Below are 17,818 nucleotides of genomic sequence, written 5' to 3' on the forward strand. Positions count from 1 at the left end.
TACCTGGCCCCGCCTACTATCCTCGGAAACGTAAAATGATTGGCTAGAATTGGCTCAGGAAAAAAAAAGCACCGAAATAAAGCACCGAAATGTGCGCTGCTTTTCGGTCTGGTTACTACCGTTTATGTCAGAACAGGTGCCATCATGGCACCGGACACCGGTACCCATCCCTACTTGAGAAACACTCTAAACAACTGGTCCGGAACTGTTTTTATCATTTAAGAAACATTTCTAAACTCAGACTACTGGTGTCAAAGGCAGAACTTGAGATGATTATTCATGCTTTTATCTCTTCTTGTTTGGATTATTGTAACGGCCTTTTTACTTGTCTCAACAAATCAGCTCTGGATCGCCTTCAGTCTGTACAGAATGCAGCGGTAAGACTTTTAACTGGTACAAACAAGAGGTCACACATTACTCCAGTTTTGGCTTCTCTTCATTGGTTGCCAGTAAATTTTAGGGTTCATTTTAAAATTTTAGTTGTAACTTTTAGAGCTCTGCACGATGAAGCTCCCCAGTATATCTCTGACTGTTGAAACCTCATGCTTCATCCCGAGCACTTAGGTCTTCAGGTCAGAGACTACTGGTGGTCCCACGTACTAGGTTTAAAACACATGGGGATCAGGCTTTTCAGGCACTGGCACCTAGGCTGTGGAACTCCCTGCCGTTGTCTTTACGCTGTCTAGACTCTACTGACTCCTTTAAAAAGCAGCTGAAGACATTTTTATACAAACGGGCTTTTAATTAATTTTAACTTGTATGTCTGATCTTATTGTGAAGCACTTTGTGATTTTTATCTGTGAAATGTGCTATATAAATAAATTTTACTTACTTACTTACTTACTTACTATATGTCAGTTTAATGAGTTAAATCTCTGATTTGCTGTCCTCCACTGTAGATTTATAATTTCACCACTAATTTTGTTATTCCCTCATTCATTGGCTAAGCTTTACTGTAAGTTGTTAGCAAATCATTCAGGGCAACTTCATGTCCTTAGCAATTGTCATAGTGTTTCTCCTGCAATACATGTGTCAATGAGTATCACAAGAAGAAACAATACTATCTTTATATATATATATATATATATATATATATATATATATATATATATATATATATATATATATATATATATAGCTATATAGATATGTATCTATATCTATATATCTATATATCTATATCTATATATATCTATATATATCTATATATCTATGTATATCTATATCTATAGATATCTATATCTATATATATGTATATATGTATATATATATATATATCTATAGATATAGATATATAGATATATAGATATAGATATATATATACTATACTATACACTGCAATATGAGCATTTTTCATAGCTCCAACTCTCAAAAAGAACTTTTGCTGCAGGGTTGAGTACATAAAGGCATGTCTTTAATATTGACAAGTTCATCTTCAATAGTGGTTTATCAGTTTTCAGCAGATTTGACGTGTAACGCAGAATGAAAAATTGGCTCTTATATTTCCCTTGTGATTGAATACTGAAACAGAGCAGTGGAGTGATCTTAAATTAGGTAATGAGCTGAAGTTTGGAGGTGAATTGGATCCAGTTCACCAGTGCAGAATTTATGATTTCTCCCACTGTTTGTCACACACACCAAAAGCAAATGTGACATTCAGTTATGGTATGCACAACCTCATATTATGGACAATTTTGGGTCATTAATTTTATGATTTTTGAGGATAATGTCCTTCCAATCAAAAATAATTGCAATCAGTGATTCCTCTTTGAACTTCATTATGCAGAATGATGAGTCCTCTGGGTTTGGCACAAGAGAGTTTTCAGGCTCTAATCTGCAATGTGAGTTTTAAATCCTGCATACAGGGTTTTATCACGTATCGCAACACTACAATTTATTATTCAAACAGAGTATTTTTCTTAGCATGCCTCGAGGGTTTTTTTTTAACGTATGTGATAAAATACCGTTGAATTTCTTTTGTGGTGGTAAGGGAGAGCATACCAACTATATTCTCTGGCATAACCACTATCACTCACTGTGGTAGTGGTTATGTCATTTCATCAAAAAAAGGTAAAAAAATGAATTTTGTTGAAATCAATGTTGTATCCATGAACTCCCATAGAAACGTCCTTTTAAGTTATCTGTAAGAGTCATACATTTGTGCAAATGATTAGGTATCCATGGTAACACATTTTCCTCAATATTTCCTATATTTTCAGGGAGATTTCTTAGTGTAAAACTATATTTAAAGAATGACTGCTTTGGACTGATTCAAGGAATGAAAGCAGAATGATCTCTGAATAAACAGACAATGAATGAAAAGGATTTTTATGGAATAAGAAGTTGGAAGGCTGAGAAAAATAAAACAGAGAATAAAAAGATGATTGAGCTTTTTGCCAAAGCTTCATTAAGTGGTCATTACTCGTAAAATAAGCACCCATGTGCTCTCATCAGTATTTAAAAAAAACAAACAAACTTGTATATGCTGATGCCTTATACTCTGTGCTTTCATGATTACCTTTTCAACATTTTTTACTAATAAAAGTCAGTGTTACTAGAACTATAGGACAACAGCCTTCCATTTGCCATTTCTATTTCCCAAGTAAATGAAATTGCAAGTCCCAAATAATTCTTTTGGCCAATGTTCAGAATGCTTTTCTTTCTCAAAACACCATACATTCATTTTTCCTTGCCTCTAACGTTGAGGTTTAGAGGAAATTACAGTATGTCTCTAACTATTTAGGATGTATAATTGGTTGAGTTTCCAAAATTCTTTGGTTTATCCCTGTACTCCACTAATAAAAACTACAAAGCCCAACTGATTTTAATTTCAATTTTCAATTCAATTCAATTTTATTTATACAGCGCCAAATCACAACAACAGTCGCCTTAAGGCACTTCATATTGTAAGGTAGACCCTACAGTAATACATACACAGAAAAACCCAACAATCATATGACCCCCTATGAGCAAGCACTTTGGCGACAGTGGGAAGGTAAAACTCCCTTTTAACAGGAAGAAACCTCCAGCAGAACCAGGCTCATGGAGGCCATCTGCTGCGACCGGTTGGGAGAGAGAAGGAAGACAAGATATAAGACATGCTGTGGAAGAGAGAGAGAGATTAATAACAAGTATGATTCAGTGCAGAGAGGTCTATTAACACATAGTGAGTGAGAAAGATGACTGAAGAAGAAATAGTTAATGCGTCATGGGAATCCCCAAGCAGCCTACGCCTATTGCAGCATAACTAAGGGAGGATTCAGCGTCACCCGATCCAGCCCTAACTATATGCTTTAGCAAAAAGGAAAGTTTTAAGCCTAATCTTAAAAGTAGAGATAGTGTCTGTCTCCCGAATCCAAACTGGAAGCTGGTTCCACAGAAGACGGGCCTGAAAACTGAAGGCTCTGCCTCCCATTCTACTTTTAAATATTCTAGGAACAACAAGTAGGCCTGCAGAGCGAGAGTGAAGTGCTCTAATGGGGTGATATGGTACTATAAGGTCATTAAGATAAGATGGGGCCTGATTATTTAAGACCTTGTCTTATTTAAGAATTTGTCTCCCTATTTATCTCTGCACTGTGTCCAGCTCCTGTTTCCTTTGGCATACTCTCTTTAAAACCTGTTCATGTTGGATATTTTCTATTACATAAAAAGCACTCTGTTCAACTTGAATTACATTTTGGTGAAGATCACAGAAGTGATCTTGTGGTCCCAAAACTGCCATGTCATCCTTGGTCAGTTCAGGTTGTTTCACTGAATCTTTTTGCTCACAAGGCCCAAGACATTTCAGTGATGCTTGTTGCTAGCAACAGGAGATGCAGTAGTCCTCCATATTCATTATTACATCTGCTTTGTGATATGTACTAGAACCCCTGGCAACAAAACAGATCCAGAGCATGATGTTACCACCACCACGCTGGTCAGCTGGGACATTTTTCTTGGCTCTGAAGGCCTCACCTTTGCTCCTCCAAATACTCTTGCTCTTGTCATTGTGGCCAGATAGCTTAATCTTTGTATCATGTGAACATAATATGTTTCTCCAAAAGGCAATTGGCTTGTTCATGCTGGCAGCTGCAAATTTCAGTCAAGCTTGATGGTTTTGGATCAGGGGCTACTTTCTTGCTCGGCACACTCACAGTCCATGATGATGTCAAACTTGTGTCACTGTGAACAGTGAAGCTGGTGTTCCAGCAGTATCCAGCTCATGGAAGGCTTGAGCCTTGGTGGTTCCTGGGTTGTTTTTATCCAATTTCTTCTCATCAGAAGTTGACCATTTGGTTTTTCTTTCAGACCTCGGCAAAGTTGTGAAAAATTAAGATAACTTGTACTTAATGTGGAGTTGTTTGAAGTGATGATTGCAGTTGTTCAGTAATAGTTACAAGAAACAATATATTGCTACAAGTAATATATTACTTGCTTTACACCACAGCATCCAACGCTTTGCGTTGTGCTTGGTGATGTAAGGCTTGGATGCAGCTGCTCGGCCATGGAAACCCATTCCATGAAGCTTTCTACACACTGTACTTGAGCTAATCTGAAGGCCACATGAAAAAAAAACAAACATTGTAGAACCTTCAGCACCACATAAAAAGACTTAAATAATTGCATGTATATATTTAAGCCTGTATGTATATTCAAAGAAATTATTAAAAGTCTAAAATGACCATAATGAGTGTAAGTAAGCTTTTAACTGTATGCATGACTGTTGGATTGGACTGCATTAGTTTTAAGTAGGTGTATTTGATTAACATCAGCACCTGAGAGTATATAATTCTGTGAGCAGTATAAATTGAAGTACAAAACAAAGTAATCCACATGTCCAAAAACAGTTTTTATGTTTTGTGACTGCTACTATTATCATCCTGCATTCTTTGTCTGGTAACAAGTTGGTTGTATCAGGTGTGAGCTGCTTTTGCCATTCAAAATTACCTCTTGCTAACCACAAATTAACACAAAATTAACACTGACACTGGTGTTACTGATCATCACAGTTAATCACTGTGATCCCAAGCACCTGATACTGCTTTAGAAGGGTAAGATAATTTGAGAAAGAGTGTATTCAGATGCTAATGTAATTTTATGTCGCATAGCATCATGAAATGATACGGCCATCATTCAGTTTACTCTGAGGGGAAGTTAAGTGTCAGGATTTCGTGAGATGAATCGCTAAAGTGGGATATCTGTTATTGTGAGCATAAAGTCGTTCTGGAGGATTATGAAACCGACAGAGCTTCCTCAAGGTGAAAAGATAGGAGAGGGAGGAGAGGGAAGAAGGATGTGCGAGGTTGTGGCAAGGGGATAAATATGATGATGTAGTGACTTTGTCTGAGTGGGAGGGAGGAGGCTGTGGAACTTGAGTGGCTTTAGGTAGACCGATTGCAGTAGAAGCTGCCAATAAGGTGGAGTTGAGCTCTGATGTGATAAATATTGCACCGCACCAAAAATAATGACACGCAGAGAAGGTAAAGGTAGTTCATGGTTGATGTGAGGAAAGAAACAAGATGGTGTGGGAAAAGTGAAACCAGACCAAAAAAATAATAAAAAGGCGAGGGCGGGAGGCAGTGAGACAAAGATGGATCAAGCGCCCACTGAAGTAGAGGAAAGAGTGATTGAGTGGATGGAGAGTGAGGAGGTGTGGAAAAGCAGTCATGATGAGATGGATTCTACTGGACCGTGAGATTGATGGCTCTGCTTAAGAAAGAGAGGGAAGAGATAGGGGGAGGGTGGAGAGGGTGAGGGGGAAAAAGAGAAAAGTCCTGATGAAAAGAACCATCAGGCCCCACAAGACATTCCAAAATCTTGGCTTGATAAAAGAATAAGCTGCTCTTATCGCAGGACTTCCATCTTAAAACAGAGCGCAAGAAGCATCTCTAATAGGATCTATAGCACTTTTTCTGGTTCATCATGAGTTATGCACAACACAAAAATGTGTTTCCATCGTAAGAGATTACACATGGATCAAATAAGTCTGTTTGTGACGGATTAGGTTTTAGTCTGGCTTTCTTTGAATCAATTCTGGCATCCAAATAAATATTCCATGTTATATTCATCCTTATAGCCCATGTCAGCGTGCCCAATTACAGCGTGTATTCTTAAAAGAGTTCCACAACATCCAACTAACGAAGCTCATTACAGGGCAAAATCAAGCTGCTAAGTTGGTGGTGACATTAAGGTGCGGAAAGGGTGGCTGGGGAGGGAATGGTGAATACAACCACGGGAATGAGGTTATGTTTTCACCATGAGCTCATTACACCTTCTCTGCCTTAATATCACCCTGTCTCCTCCTCCTCCGCCGTGACTGCTCTGATTCGTTAGTCTGTGTCTAGTCCACTGGGATGAGAGGGAGATAAACAGTGTTTGCAAACAGAAGATGGTCAGAGTCAAGGCAAAGTAGGGTAGTGTTTCGTGGGATATTCACTTTCTTCAGCTCACGGCGCTCTCGTCAGAGGCAGCGATGGAATGATGCGATGTGGCACGTTCCTGCTTGCACAGTCGCTGAGTTGATGTTATAGGCTATAATGGATAGAGAATAAAAAATTGCTGCTAAATAAGTCACACATCTTGCCTTTTCAAAAATGTAAGACACATGATGCTAGATGTCTCACCTTGTCTCACTGCTGCTGTTTCATTATGTGGTTCTGATTTATGTCTGTTTTTCTCATCTTTTTTTAGAAGCTGTCAGAAAGAGTTGAAAGTCGTCCTGTGAGCTGCGATGGGACACAGTAAGGGCGTGGACATGATGAGATATCTCTGCCATTCTGCTTTTCAATCACAATAGCAGAACTAGACTACAGAGAAGTCTTGAAATTAATGTCAGCTGCGTTGGGGAGGCAGCCTCCTGCTGCGCTGCGAGCTCTAACAACCCATGGCGGCGTGGCTTCAACATTTCCAACCCTGTTGCCACTGGTAATACCAGCCAAGTGAACAGAGATGCCTTCTAAGGTTTCCTGCTTATACTTGCTGACAGTGATTTGCTGGGCCAGCGCTTTGTGGTACCTGAGTGTTTCTCGCCCCTCTACTTCCTACGTGGGCCAGGTGAACATCCCAATACGCAAGACGCTCAAGGTGAACAAGAACTCCACCTTCAGCAACATCCGCACGCGCTCTGTCAACCCACACGACTTTGGTTACCTCATCAACGAGGACAAGAAGTGTGAGTCGGAGCCCCCATTCCTTGTCATCCTGATCAGCACCACTCACAAGGAATTCGATGCCCGTCAGGCCATCAGAGAGACATGGGGGGATGAGAGCACGTTTCAGGATGTGCGCGTGGTCACGCTCTTCCTGTTAGGCCGAAGCACTGATGTCGTCCTCAACCAGATGGTGGAGCAGGAGAGTCAGATCTTTCATGACATTATAGTGGAGGATTTTATTGACTCATACCACAACCTGACGCTCAAGACTCTAATGGGCATGCGCTGGGTGGCCACCTTCTGCTCTAAAGCTCAATATGTCCTCAAGACAGACAGTGACATCTTTGTCAACATGGAGAACCTCATCTTTAGCCTCCTGAAGCCTACCACAAAGCCCCGAAGGAGATACTTCACTGGCTATGTCATCAACGGTGGGCCAATCAGAGACATGCGCAGCAAGTGGTACATGCCCAGGGATCTGTACCCAGAGAGCAAGTACCCCCCATTCTGCTCTGGCACCGGCTACGTTTTTTCAGCAGACGTGGCTGAACTCATCTACAAAACCTCCTTACACACCAGGCTGCTGCACTTGGAGGACGTGTACGTTGGCGTGTGCCTCCGGAAGTTAGGAATTCACCCTTTCCAGAACAGTGGCTTCAACCACTGGAAGATGGCCTACAGCCTCTGTCGCTACCGCAGGGTGGTCACTGTCCACCAGATCTCCCCTGAGGAGATGCACCGCATCTGGAACGACATGACCAGCAAGAAACACCTGAAATGTTAGCAGGACTGTAGGCACCAGTGACAGAGTCAGCGTGGCGTTGAATCCCCTCTTACCACTTGTTTCTCTGTTACTGGTTGTATTGGCAAATACTGAATATCTACAATGAAGCTGTTAGTTCTTTAACCATGAAGCTCTACAGTGCGAGGCCAAAGCAAACCCCTCTGTATTATCCTGCCTGCTGTCACTCCAAGCTGTTTGAGTGCTCATATATTAGGCACAAACTTGGGAAAATGCTTTCCAGAAATGTGCGAAACAATCAGGTGGTTGGCTGTGATTGCCAGCGTGATTTTTATAAGACATTACAAATCAGGAAGCTGAGGGGTTTGTGTTAAACTCCTCATTTACACAAGACTCAAACTGTCCCAAAACTGCCAACTGCAGATGGAATAAATGCTGACATGCTTGTCTGGACCCAGACGCTCTCTTCTTGGGTTCATCGCAGGCTCTAATTATGAATGTTCCTCATGTAATGTTCCTCAGCTGTTGTGCTTTTCTGAATAAGGTGTTAATGTTTGGATGTACTGTCTGGCACTGCAGAAGCCACGTCATCGTGAGGACCTCGATGAGTTTACAGTGTGATGACTCATTTAGATCATATTGCTCTCGCTCTAGCAAAGCAGATTAAGGGAATTAATGATCAGAGTCTGTAGTGCTCTTTACAGAATTAGACATATTTTCTTACAAGAGACCAACAGATCTTATTGTACAATGAGGAAAGATAAAGCAACTGAACAGAGAGAAGATATGGGCTGCTTGCATTCCCAAGTGAATGTAACTTCTGTTGATGTGTAATGTGCAGTTATTTCTCTCTGGCAGTCCTGTGAGGAGGCTGCAGATCATTCTATTTTCTATTACTTGAACATGAAGGACAGCAGATGTACTATAGGAGCAGCAGAAGTATATTGAGAACAAATATTGCATTTTTGATTGCTTTCTTCTTTTCCATTACTTGAGATTAAATAAAGGCTTTTATAAGACTCCATATTGCATTTATTAAGGCAAATAATATGAAAGTTTATATTCTTCAGATTTATACACATAACCTGGTAGTTAATATGCCTGTGAGCTTGTAAGGGATCTTCTTTGGTCTCTGAAGGAAAACACTGTGCAAGCTGCAGAAGTGAAAGCGTTTCATTAGTTGTGTAGCAGCTGTGCTCCAGTCGAAGCAGATCCCAGCTCCCAATGCTTCGCTGATGGGCGCAAGCTGAAATCTCGGCATGGTTCTGGAAACGACCTGCTGTTCTTTTCCATGCAGGTGAGTAGGCAGGCAGACCATTGCAACTTGTAATTAAATAAGATGTGTAATTAGCAACTGACTGTTTTTTTTTTTGTCTGAACCAGAGGAATTACTGCGGTGGATTTATGTGTCCAAATGAACTGATCCAAAACACTTTCCTAGTTTTCACTCTCTCTCGTTTATTCACACTTACGGACTTAAACATTTTTATCTTGAGGTGTGTGATCAAGTAAGCAGGACACTAGTCACATATGCAGGTGAAACCACACACTGCAAATTCAGTTTAATTGTAAATTCTGTTTTGTTAAAGACAGTGAAAGAAAAAAAAAATCAGGTGAAAAGACAAATGTTTATTTATTTTCCTGGCATGTTTTAATTTGCCTTTTTGCGCAGTCTGTATCCATAGACTGATATAAAAATGTATACAACTATTCATTGATTTTAGACTCTGCATTATAAAGGCTTAAAGTGCAAACTCACTGACTAAATGTGAAAGAAAGTTTAATGGAGTTTATGCAACTCCCTCCCTCTCAATGAATCTGGGCTGTAAGATAACATGGGGGGAGGTGGCCTCCTTCCTCTGAAGAAATATACACAAACAGTAGCTTTGACTCCAAAGATATTGAAAATTTACACAGACCAGGAAGGATGAGGTTCAGGAGAAAAGAAAATAGCATGAGGTGAACCAGCAGAAACCTGGGCAAATGTCTCAGTAAAGTGGGAAATTGGGGTTCAGCAAGGGTTGAAAATTAAAAGTTCCTTTAAAATTGGTAACTGACTGCAAGTGGTCACAGATCAGATCCCTGTTTTTGAAGCAACCATTTAAAAGGCAACAAGGCAGTGCACAGTAATTTTGGTTGTGCCATGGTCTCAAACCCATATTGCCTATTTTGACTGTAGCATAAATTACATACTGTCTTTGAGACTAGTGTTTCCCAACCTTTTGGAGCCACGGCACATATTTCACATTAGAAAAATCACACCGCACACCACCAAACAAAAATGACAAAAAAAGCACATTGATAATTTTTCCCCACGCACCAGGCGCAGCGGAATTGGCTCGGACAGTCCCCACTATACCTTTTTTGCTTTCTTCTGACCACTACTCATGCTAGGGACTTCATCTGGGTGGGAGTTTTCTCCAGGGCCCAGGTCAGAGTGGCTATTTTTTCTTTTCAAATATTTATCTATTGCTATTAAGCGCTGCGTCGTCTCAGTATTACGTAATTTCTTCTTAGTCTTCTTCTGTTTTACTGGCAGTAGAGATTGAAAATGTCACTCCAGGGTAAAACCGCAAAGGATTCTGGGAACAAGTGGCAAGTGGTACTAGCGCACGCAGGCTTTCACATGAAAACAGTCACACAGCGATAAACAGAAACACAAAAAATGGCAAGAAGGTGTTGTATTATTAACTGCAATAGCCGGTCGCATGACAGCCACGGGAAGCGGACGGGTAAAGAGATCGTTTTTTATCGGATTACGTCGTGGAAGAGAAATTGTTCAAGCCATGTTTCCGAAGTGACAAAGAGCCGATGGATGGCCTGGATTGCAGCCATTCGAAGACCAAATATAACGTTCCAGAACACTCCAGCTCACGTTAGTCTGCTCCAAGCATTTCCACAAAGGTAAGTCTTCTGTTGTAGTTATTACGTAATTATCATAACATAATTGTTGATGCAGGTTACAAATAAGTCTTATATTGATTTGAATTGAATTCATTGCGCTATGCTGCTTTGTTCACTGTGGCTTTGCGGGCTAATGTTTGTTGTGTTTTGTAGGAAAACCAGCCTACAAAATGCTGGAATGCGATCCAGACTGGGTACCCTCTATCAACCTGGGTCATACCGAGTTTAAAGCTGCTACCACAGCCAGATTTGATTGGTTAAGAGAGAGAGCGATATCAAAACAGCCACGAAACGTCCCGCATATATGTGCCCAAGGGTTGTATTGAAGCAATCAAGTGATGAATAACTGTTTTCCAGTATGTTGTTTTGCAATGATTTTTTTTTTTTTGCATTGTTGATTTGTTTTTTACCGAAGCAGCTAATAAAGCATAATGGAATACAATTTTGCCTCTTTCTTGTAAGATTCTATAATAGAATGAAACAATAATGCCAGTTATAAATAAAGACAATAAATTGAATGAATTATGAAACACTCATTTTATTTCTATTAGATCTGAAAATGTGGTGTAATACTACAACCTGAAACGACAAATAGATTGCGTTGGCCTGTACAGGAGATAAAGGGAAAAAAAATGTAACAACAGCTGTGAAATGGAATAGTCCAAATCACCAAAGTAAACTGGACCTGGGCTTGTTGCAGGGATCTGAAGTTAATAAACATCTTGTGAGTGTATGCACTCACACTTAGGACCATATAATACTTAATATGTCCGTGATGAAAGTTGGGCAGCACGCTAACGTCCTTACTCCACTCTGTATGCTCGTATGGGTCTAACCCTTTCACTCCTTTGTTTTTTTCCTCGTACTTTTTTTTTTGCCTTTTCGTCAAGTCTGTCTTTGTACGGACCTGCCGTGTTCTCCGTCGTTTTGTACATAACTGTTTTTTGGGGCAAATAAAATGCAAGTAGGGATTAAAACCGCACAATTAATGATTACCGGTGCTGGAAATACTAGCGCTTGAAGCAGTGTTTTGATTTTGTCGCCACAGGTACCCACAAAGCAATGTGCGAAAGTCACGTGGTCTGTCAATCTCTTTGGAGTTAACGTCACGCAGCAGTGCATTGTGGAATCGCGGTACCATGTTAGAAGGCCACGAATCAAAACAAACACACTGTGTTGGAAGCAGGACTGCCAGAACCACGCTTAAAATCAGCGCAAAAGACAAAGGGCTGTATCGCGACCGACTGCGCCCAGACGCCAAGAGACGGTACTTGGAAAAAATAGCGTGCATCGGTAATGTGGACCCGTATGAAACAAGGCAGTTGAGTGGAAACCCAGACGACCTACCGCCGTAGTCCTATCCCGATATCTTTGCGTACCTTGTCTGTGGAGTCAGCGCATACACGGCGAATCATTTTCAGAATTATAAATTCCTGGAGGCGCACATCTAATTCATAAACAGTTGGGTACAAGATTTAGCCGGTTTTAAGCCTCCACGTTGTGAGTACGTTGACCATATGACCAAAATACAGCCAGAGGTTGCACATAACATTGCCTTCTCCTCAGCAGCTGCCCCCAAAATTGCTCTAGATGAAAACATAAACACACCGTCTGCAGTGAAAGGTAAAAGGAGCCATCCGCAAAAAAGGCAAATTCCACTTGCTACTCTGGAGGAGTTGTCACCAATAAGCTACTCCATAAACAGAACATAGTTCTGCTGCATCACACATTAGGGTGTTTGTTCTAATTTTCTATGACCTCAGCGCATTGAAAATAAAACTAAAAGCCTATAAAGAGCAATATGAATTTCTTTAGAACTTACCGGAATGAAAATGTCGGGAGCACACCAACAAAAAACTGGGGATGGCAGAGAACTCGATATCAGCTCCACCGCTGCTATCCAAGCCTACTGTCTTCGTTTGGTAACATCAGATACATGAGATCCCTCACGCTGCTTCCAGGAGGGGAAACAATAAAAAGAGAGCCCATTTTCCAGTTTATTCCCTTCCCGATCGTGCGATCTAATATTGCAACCGACAACACAGCAAGTACGAGCCATAGCTGATGTTTCCATCTGCTTTCACTCCTGTAGCCCTTTGTTTGGCCTACTAACATGGGGGCTCGACCAAAAATCGTGGCCACACCCCCTCGCGTGACATCACGCTCCAAAGCCCTATTAGAGCAGGTAGTTGTACTGCCCTCTAGTGGAAGAGCATGTAATTGTTCTTCCCGTCACTCACGCCGATCGCTTACAGTACTAATCAGGCGTAACCAGATAATCTGTGCTGCGGCACAGTGGTTGGGAAACACTGGTCTAGACAGTATGTAATTTATGCTACAATAAATACTGTAAACTAATAATACTGTAAAGTTACATCTTACATAATCACATATGTCAAAATCAGTTTTTAACTGATGTTAAAACATTAAAGAAACTATAATAAAAATCAATGCAAGAGGGCGAGCTGCTATCAGTCATATCGCAACGTCTGACGTAAATCAAAATATCTTTACATTGTTTGGAGAGAGTGAGTGAGACATGATCCTGATACACTTTGCTTAATAGGTACTATGTGGGAAACGCCACAGACAAGTCACCAAGTGATTCTGACTCCAGAGTTCAACTATTAGCAAACCAAAGCTACCAATTATGTTTAATGACTTTATGCCAATGTTATAAGATTAAAACAATAGATTTACAGTACATTTCATGTTTTATTAATTTCACCTATCAATGAGGATTGCATCCACCAGCACCCATATGAGAACCTGCTCGAACCAGCTTTCAATTTCACACAGTCATGGCTTTGAAAGCCCGTCCAGATCTCAAACCTAAACGCAATCTTCCTATCCAGATGTAACAGTGTCCTGTTTCACAAAAGAGCTAGCACGAAAAAACAAAAACCACAAACGTACCACTCAGTATAAGTTGGTACTGCAGAGAGAGGAGAGACAGAGGGCAGAGACGTCCTCCTGTTGGTGGATGATGAGTGTTGGAAAAAAAAATGTTTTCAAGAGTTTTGCTTTAAATGTATATGTATTTGTATATATATGAATTTGAGCTTTTATGTCTCACAAAACATATAAAATCACACATTAGCTTTAAAAATAGTCGTTTCCAGATATTTTGAAGGAAAGCACAGGTCAGAAGTTTGGAGATCAGTCTAACCTTGACACACACACACACACACACACACACACACACACACACACACACACACACACACACACAAAAACAAACCTGGACAACAAGTTTACACAATTTTGTGTCCTGTGTTTTTTTCTGTGCAGTGCAACAGTTGCTAGCAGGATACTGCCTAGCAAAGGCAGTTGAAAACAAACAGTCAGCATTTCCCTCCTGCTACTCCAAAAACCTTTCTCTGTATTTTTGCAAAAGTTTTTAACTCAACAGCAAAACGTGAACTGCTGAGCTGTCACGACAGAAGGCATCGTCAATCCTTTGCCTTCTCTGTCTCTCTCCCTCACTTATTTGATTTCATTCTCATTATGAAAGACATGATATGGGCAGTGTTACCAGCTCTCAGGCTTCTGGCGTATGACACATGACACACACATAAAATAAATCTCACACCAGAAGAATCAAAGCCACTGCTTTATTTTAATTTCTTTCTTAGTCTTACCATCAGCTTTGGTGTATCTGCTGGTATACAAACACTAGAGAACTGAAAACAGTGTTTGATTTGCCTGAGGCGCACAACCTCTCAGTAAGAGACGATTAATGAGTTTCTCTGCTGAGCCTTGTCCCCATTTGACCAAACATTAACAGGAACTGAACCTGTTTTTGTTGTTTCCAGCTGTTTGAGTTTATTAAATCCCTGAAGCTTGTTAGGATCCATAGAGTATGTCTCCAAAGCAAGCAAATTGCAAACATCTTTACATATATTTACACTTTCATCTCAAGACATTGTAAAGTAAAAAAAAAAAACTGACTCTGCACAGTAACATGATGTGATGTTGTCGACCAGACAGTGGATTCATGCCTATAGTGAATGCTGTAAGTGCATCATTTTGCCTAGAGTTGAAACATGTTGGATTCTAAAAAACTGAGTTATGTCTATGGACTCAACACCTTTAATCAAAAGCAAGATGAAAATGTCCAAAAATATACATTTGGGGAAGCCGAAGGGACATACTCATTGTGAACTATGTGAAATCCATGTTAGCTTTTGATTTAGGCCACAAAATGAAGAAACTTCAACCCAGTGGGTCATGGCTCCTCTCTGGGATTAGCAGGTTATTGTAACAGTCACAGTGATTGTGGTATCTGGTGGACATAATTGCACTTGTGTTTTGTGACATGCGGACATATTTATTTGACTGTTTAAAGCGTTAATGTTAAGAGACACTGGAGACCTTCATAAGTTACATGCAGCCTATTGTCCTCCAACATGGAATTATTAGGTTACAAGGTAATTATTTCACATTATAGAGAAGTAAAGCCTTAATTATACTGCATGCATGGGTGAAAAGCTACACTTTGTGCATGTCTGAAGCTGACATTTTTCTTATTTGTCTGGGCAGCCTGCACGCTCAGATCAATTTGAATCTCACTAACAACATCAAGGCCGTGGTAAGACGCGTGGGGGTACTCTTTGATTCTGGATTCAGTCTTCACATCAGTGAACTCTCCTCTTTTCACCATCTAAAAATACCAAGATTTAACCAGATTTGTGTTGCTTCTCAATTCTCTGTCTCATCACGACTGGATTACAACGCAGGACTTTTATTAGTCAGAAATTACTCAGCAGGCTTCAACTAATTGTTGGAGCAGGGAATCACATTACACCACTTTTAGCATCAGTACACTGCTTACAAATTTATTTTAGGACTGATTTTATGGATTACATTTAAAGCTTTTCGTGGCCAGACTCCAAACTGTATTTCAGAGGTGCTCTGCCCTGTCAGCCAGTCACAGCCTGACAGACGGGAACTGCCGTCTGTTCATGGGCCCTTACAGTTATTATATTTGACATTACTATTATTAATTTTTTTACTGTATGTTTTTGTTTGTTTGCTTTTCCCATTTGCACAACCCTAATTTAAAAATTAACATCATTAAGGTATTTTTGATAACCCATACAGAGAGGCTCCTTTTTTAGCTCTTATTCCAAGATTGGTTCTGGCACAAGACGAAGCCAGTGAAAACTGAGTACAAATGTGAGGAATACAGCAACAGCAATACAAGACAGTAAAAGGACCATGCTATGTATGTGCTTCACACAATATAGTTTTGTCTGTATAGAAGATTTATGTGGAAAGTGAGCCAGTTGCCCACTGGTTGTCAAGTCTGAAGCCTTTAGCTGAATGATGTCACCATCTCAGGTCATTGAAACCAGCCATTATGACAGACACTCTACATTGAATAGCAATTTGCCACTTAAAAGGTAAGCCAACCCTGTGGAACAGCCATCGATAGTTGAAAAGATAAACATAGGTACAGAGATGTCACCCACTTGTTTGTAAAGTCATGCTTCAAAGCCTTGAGATTAATTTTTGTCCCGATCATAGTGTCTTGAAACTGGATGTGATGATAGGGAGTATGAAACCTAATTTTCATTGGCTAACGTCAATTACAAGTCAGTAGCCAATAAGCCAAGTATGAAAAATGTCCACTTGTATGGGACCAGAAGTCGTTTTGCAACTACATACACTGCAGATATTTAAAAAAAATCCAGGTTTGAAGGACGTACACCATAGCTGATAATAGTCACACCCAGCTTGATCATCCTTCTGGACATGAATCAGTACAAAATAAAGTTTACGTTGTATTTGATAAGAATGCATGTCAGTGACTGAGCCTGTAAATTGTTTACCGAGGTCACAGAATGAAGGTTTTTCCTGGGCCTTTGGTACTGGCTTCACTTGCCAGACCTGGATCTTTACTGTACATTCAGTGCCTGTGCCACATGTAGCATAGTCTGAACGTTAAAGGATGATGTAACAACCAAGTTTTTTCTTCCGCATCTTCTACAATTTGATGTTTTGTCCTTTGTCTGTTGTCATTAATTTTATTTGCTCCTTCATGCACTATTAACCCAAAGGTTAAACATTCTAATAATGCCTACATGTTGCTGATGATGCCTCTACAGGCCCAGACTGTTCAGCCGTGATAAGGTAATGATCTTAAAAAAAACATAAATAAGACTTTTTTAATTTTTCCTTTCAGTTATTATAATCAAGCAGTTAAACAATAAACATTTGTGCCTGACCAAAAAATAAATAAATAAAAAGCTGAAATATTGATCTGTTCATTCATTTTCTTTGCTTGCAGCTTCAGCATAGAGCATTTTTACAGTGTGTGTGTGTGCGTCAGTAACACACACACAGTCAGTGTCAGTGAGTGAGGATAAATCAGCACCAGGCAACATCACTGTAATTAAATGCCTACAGGTGTGGGTGACTATTGGCTTTGTGAACTCCTTGTTTCAGGCATTCTCATCATCATCCCAGGGAAGTGCAGCACTCCTGTGGGATTCAGTGCTGGAGAAATGAAAAATGTCTTCTGTTCTGCACTTGCAAAGTCAAACATGAAAATGTGGGAAGCACTAGTGGTGTGGCTCTTTCCTCAGACAGTTTCGCTGGTGATTCTTGTGGGAGCTTGTAGGCAGAAAACACACCAATGCTGTTATCATTTCTTCATAATAAAAGTATTCCCGGTTGGTGTCTTTGCATCAAATGCTTCTTTTGATCATTTTCTAGAACAGTTTTCCAAACTAAAACATAATTGGAGCAGTTTTCTTATGCTTGATTAGCTTAAGATCCCTTTTGGAAAAATGTGAGTTCATCCTCCAGCAGCTGCAGCATGTTATCACTTAGTGACTTTATTTTCTTCTAAAATGTACACACACATTATGCCCAGTAGTACACGTTAAATAATTGTTATTCACAGCTTCTTATCCTTGGTGCTGTGTTGTGCATTTCTCTGATCACCCCCTATGGTATATGCAGTTTGATCCAATATGCTGAGTAATAGAAAGGCTGCTCTGTAATTGGCCAACAACTCAGTGTTAGAGCATTT

General features: G+C 40.1%; 1 protein-coding gene across 5 annotated transcripts in view; it reads left to right on the forward strand.

Annotated features, from left to right (window-relative positions):
• Window positions 1-8,894, forward strand: part of LOC116321001 (beta-1,3-galactosyltransferase 1-like) — a 186,767-nt gene extending 177,873 nt beyond the window's left edge. For 4 of the 5 annotated variants that reach the window (XM_039606504.1, XM_039606505.1, XM_039606506.1 and 1 more), the window contains one exon: window positions 6,673-8,894. In XM_039606504.1, the coding sequence (XP_039462438.1) occupies window positions 6,931-7,917 (987 nt within the window). In that variant the 5' untranslated portion in view covers window positions 6,673-6,930 and the 3' untranslated portion in view covers window positions 7,918-8,894. Of the gene's footprint in view, window positions 1-353; window positions 378-6,672 lie in introns of those variants that run through there. The other variant, XM_039606508.1, reaches the window with a different exon arrangement.
• The last annotated feature ends 8,924 nt before the right edge of the window (window positions 8,895-17,818 follow it).

This window comes from Oreochromis aureus, linkage group 23, assembly GCF_013358895.1.
Source record: "Oreochromis aureus strain Israel breed Guangdong linkage group 23, ZZ_aureus, whole genome shotgun sequence".
Taxonomy (NCBI): Eukaryota; Metazoa; Chordata; class Actinopteri; order Cichliformes; family Cichlidae; genus Oreochromis; species Oreochromis aureus.